Source organism: Lupinus angustifolius, chromosome LG03 (genome assembly GCF_001865875.1).
Source record: "Lupinus angustifolius cultivar Tanjil chromosome LG03, LupAngTanjil_v1.0, whole genome shotgun sequence".
NCBI lineage: Eukaryota > Viridiplantae > Streptophyta > Magnoliopsida > Fabales > Fabaceae > Lupinus > Lupinus angustifolius.
The window spans coordinates 17,862,015-17,867,212 of NC_032011.1; the positions used below are offsets into that span (position 1 = coordinate 17,862,015).

At 30.0% G+C, this 5,198-nt stretch overlaps 1 protein-coding gene across 1 annotated transcript; it reads left to right on the plus strand.

Moving 5' to 3' along the window:
* LOC109342595 (zinc finger protein 3-like) lies at nucleotides 3,712-4,521 on the plus strand. Its single transcript, XM_019580546.1, has one exon. The coding sequence runs from the start codon at nucleotides 3,750-3,752 to the stop codon at nucleotides 4,446-4,448; it is 699 nt and encodes a 232-aa protein (XP_019436091.1). The 5' UTR covers nucleotides 3,712-3,749; the 3' UTR covers nucleotides 4,449-4,521.

Sequence of the window (5,198 nt, forward strand, 5' to 3'; positions counted from 1 at the left end):
GGATATATCCTTTTTCATTTTATAATGAAGTTATCTTGCCCCAAAATAGGGTCCTCATCCCTAAAGGCATGCATCATGTATTTTTTGTTTCATCACCTATTATATTCATGTATACATTAATTTATTTATGCATCCATTCATGCATTCAAAACACACACATCACTCATATATTTATTGACTTATTCATTTATCCATGCATAAATGCATTGAATAAGTACATCATTGAAACTTTCATTGACTTATTCATTCACGCGTGCATTTAAAAATAAAAATGCATCATTCAAAATTCATATACTTATTCGTTCATCCCTTCATGCATGCATTTATGAAAAAGAAAAGTAAATCATTCGAACACTGCATTTCATACATTACCATATCATATAGTATACTATGTTATTTTATCATATTATTTTATTCATTACCATAAATCTTGTCATGCATTGTCTTAAAAAATCAAAAAATAAATCACTTCTAACGTCTTCAACCATTTCAAATATAACATTTAATAGTTATCTTTATCATATGCATCAAAATTAACATTTTCAAATAGTTTCACGCATTTAAAAAATAAAAATTGCACCCATCTTCTACACTTTCAGGCATTTGTTCATAGCATATTCCTAACTATTGTAATTACACTCACTTCAATGAATGTCTACTTGCTATAGTGCTTAGTAGAAAGTGGACATTCAATAATGATCACTTCAGTAAACACTATTAAATGTCTATTTTTTACAATATTCATTCAAGCAAGCATTATTAAATGTCTAAATGTTTATTTTCTATAGCGTTGTTAAATCTCAATTTTCCCTACATTACAATATCCATTAATCATTGATGTCCATGAGACAAGATCTTTGGGGCATTCCTTTAAACACATGACTGGTAATAATAGGCAAGATGACATACGATTGAATACACCAAAAATAGAAGGTTAAACAAAGAATGAATTAAATAACTAAATCTAAATAAATTAGAGAAAGAGCTAGAACATTATACGAAGAACGAAGATGGTAAGAATGTAAATGACTAATCCACGAACTTCTTGACGTCCTTAACTGAAGAAATAAATGGATTATATTTAGTATCATAATAATCACATTCAATCTTCAAAAATTAAGATAATATTACACCTTATATTTTTAAGCAATGTCTCCTAGTCATTGTCAGTGAATTGACACCCACCAACTTCTATAAAAAGTGCCAAAGCACCAAGAGAAATTGAGACTCCTATTTGATTTGCCTTTTAGGCATATGAAAGATATGGCATCCATGACTAATAAAAGATAATTTTTCTGAAGAGAGAAACAAAAAAGATGGGAGAGTTAAAACTGGTATTTCTGTGTTTCCCAGTGTGTTGATCTTCAATATCAGCAATGTCCCGACAGTTGATGAAGAAAGTTTTGATGAGTTGGTGGATGGGTTTGGTGGTGTCTTGAAAAGCACATGGGCAGAAACCACTGAAGAAGTTGGTGAAAGGAATGAAGGTGCCGTCAAGGAGGTCGTGATTTTCAACCTTGGATTTGTCGAAGAGGATAGGGAACAACACTGCATCCAAGGGAGTGACGACATTAGGATTTGAGAGATGAACGGACCTAGTGACATGTTTTTCTTTAAGAGAGTTATATTTTTTTATTCTTTTGGCTAAGAAGAAGAATAAGAGTAATAAAAAACTGAATAATATGTGTATTATTGTTGATGAGGTTTTGTTTTAAATATGCAAAGATATATGTTTACTAAAATAAGTGTTGTTGAATCTATTACTTTTAACAACATTCACTCAAACAAACATTATTGAATATGTGATAAATAATAGCGCTCGCTTCACTGATTGTGTTGAATCTTTGAGTCATAATTCAACAACATTAAGTGAAGCAAGCAAATATCTGTCACATTGAGTGAAGCAAGCATTATTGATTTCCACTTGCCTTATATTTAACATGTTCAACATTAAAGCAATGTTGAATGAACATTGTTAAATACAAATTATGCTGCAGTAGAACCTGAATTCAGCAAGGCAATCCAGATGCAGATAGTCTCTCTTCTATACAAAAGAAAAACATCTATTTAGATCGATGATTTTAAAATAGCTGTAAAATAATATGTGTAAGGAAAATAGTATAAAAAATTATTTCTTCTTCATAATTTATTAGTGCTTAGAAAAATATTAGTAACGCGTCTCTAAATACTCTCTTTATTTCTTTATAAATTTCATATGCAGTTCACAGAATAGAAAGTAAATCTATGAAATTAATACATCTCACATAAAATTCAGCCTATATTAAAGAATATAATGTGCTAAAAAGATTATATTATTAGCATTACTTATCATTCATAGGAATCAGAATGCGTTAAAGAACCAAAGGAAATTGGAAATTTGGTTGTTTGCAACTTTGCATACACTACATATTTATAGAATTGTTCGTTTATAGAAACAAAATGTCTTTGTTTTAGAAAGTCAATTATACATTATGCATTTCTTTCTTTCCCAGTCTTGGGTTTTGGTAAATTATGTTTTGTTGCCTTGTATCAAGTGCATGGGGATATGTTGTCCCCAATCACGATTCTCACCAATCACAATGAAACAAAATTGTTAAAGTTATAAATATTTAATTTTTTTAACTAACATAACATAATATGATTGGTCTGAGACAATGTTTGAGACAACAGATCCTTATCCTATATCAAGTAACCTATTATCATATACGAAGCTGACAACTGTATACAACTATATATTTAAATAAGTAATCATTTATTACACCCTTTTTATACTCAAATTGTAGTCATTATCCAGAATCAATTGTTTATTTTTATTTGAAAGGCAAAAAATTGATTAATAATTTATAAAGTGAATGTAAAAAGTTGTTGAGAAAACAATGATGGAAAAAATCATGATTCAATTAATACAAAGAGTTCAAAATGTATATGGTAGTTAGAATATGTAGGATACAAATTGTGTTTTTAGTTTATAAACTGTAAGATTATACATAGTAAGATTATACAAAATAAAGTTATAATATGTTTATATTTAAATACCTTACTTGGAAAATGGATATAAACAAATTTTTTTCATCTGATAAAATAGAAAAATTATTTTATATAGATAAATTACATAAAATAACATGATATTATTTGTTTTTGTTGTTATTATTTTGTGTGATTTGTCAGATATTTTTAAATATATATTTTTAACATTTATCATCATATATATCTTAGTATAATTTTCCTAATTTTTATTCCTTCATGATAAACAAGGCTAAAAATTTATATAAAAATTAATATTAATATTTATTAATAACATAACATAATACAATATATATATTGCGATTAATTATAATACGAAGATTGGTGAAAAAATAATTCATTATTTAGCTAAAGTTTATAGACATTTGGCTTACACTCAAAATTAGATCCTAGCCACCTACTATTTTCTATTAGCCATGAATTTGGAAACAATATGAAATCAAAACAATATAGTATATATGTGTAGGGAAATAAATATTACAATAATTGCGATATCTTGTATGAGACACTGAAGTTAGTTGGAACAAAGATGGAATTAAAAAGAAAATCTGAGTTCACAAAATTCTTGGCTGTATTATGATCTTACGTGCTTCTCCCCCACATATTTTCCTTTTTTGCTCTCCTTTTCTATCAATAAATACCTTCCTTCTATTGTCCTAAAACCACAACACTTTCTTCACGAATTATACATTTTCTTTTCTGTGGTTGGTGAGGGTCTCTCAATTATGTCAATGGAGGACAAAAAGATGAAGCGCAAGATGAATGAGGCACCAACTTCGGGTGTTGCTGAATCAAAACGTTCACAGTGTCTCAGACTTGGTAGCAACCCTGTGGTTGGTGAATCATCATCATGGAAGTCTTCAAAGAAAGCCTATGAGCCCTCCAATGATAGAGATGATCCTAAAGAAGATCCACCACTTAAGTATGTTTGTCAATATTGTGATAGAAAATTTTCAAGCTCCCAAGCACTTGGGGGGCATCAAAATGCTCATAAGCATGAGCATGAACGCCAGTTGAAAAAAGAAAAGGAGAAATTATTACATGGTCTGCAGTCCGATACTAGTTTTTCGACTCGTCCATATCCGAGCATGGTAAACAACTACCAACATTCACCCTCACACCTTTACTATGGGGTGCGATTTCAGCGCCCCATGGCTCAAATTCCTAGCATGTCTTTACCCTACCACTCATCCATTGGCTATGGTCACTACCAAGGGCCACATGTCCCAAACCCATCCCTCCATGGACACCAATTTATGAACGTTAGTAGTTCTTTGGGTCATGGTGCAATTCCACCAAGATACAATAACCTCCAAGGTTTGACACATTTTCAAGGTCAACCTCATTCTGGTGTTGGAAACCCTCTTGAAAATCCTAGTGCACCTCAGGCCTCAGAGGACATAGATTTAACTCTCAAGCTTTGATTTCCTTAGTTGGGGATTAGGGTTATTATGATTTAATGTCTCCATGGTTTTTATGTACTTGCCTTCATCATTTCAATTTTCTAGTGCTTTATATTTCAGTCTGTCATTTTGTTTTCATAATAATGTTCTTGAATAAAATTTGTCCTTGGTCATACAGTTTAACAATTTAATTTTTTCAGCTCTTTAGTGCATGATTATTTTCCACTTGTAATTTATTTCTTTGATTTGTTTATGTATCTGAATTTGTTCTTGAATCTGTCAAAGTCGTATTGCTTAATTCTTTTCGTCAGTTTGATATTTTTGAAGGAATACTTCATACAGGTTTTGTTAATTCAACCCTGTAATATATGCAGATATATAAATTTCTACCAAATAATTTTTTGGTATCACAAAAATATTCCTTCACCTTTTGAATAAAAAACTAAGTTATTTTGGGTCATGTGACTACTCCTCTTATCAAATGTCGGTCCCAAGAATCTAGGATATAATTTGAAACTGAATAAAGATTTAACATTCCTGTTGCCTTTATCCTTGTTTTCCCAATTAAAATCCAATAGATGATCCAAAAAAGTTGTTAACAAAGGAAATATATTGCAACTAAGGAAATAGTCTGTTTTTTCTAACTTAGTTGTAGCATTTTGGTGAAATATTTTATTTAAATTCGCATCCACGTCCTAATCCTGCTTAATTTATTTCTATATATTTACTCTCTTTTTTCCTTTCTAAGAATAAAAGATTATATACTTTAAA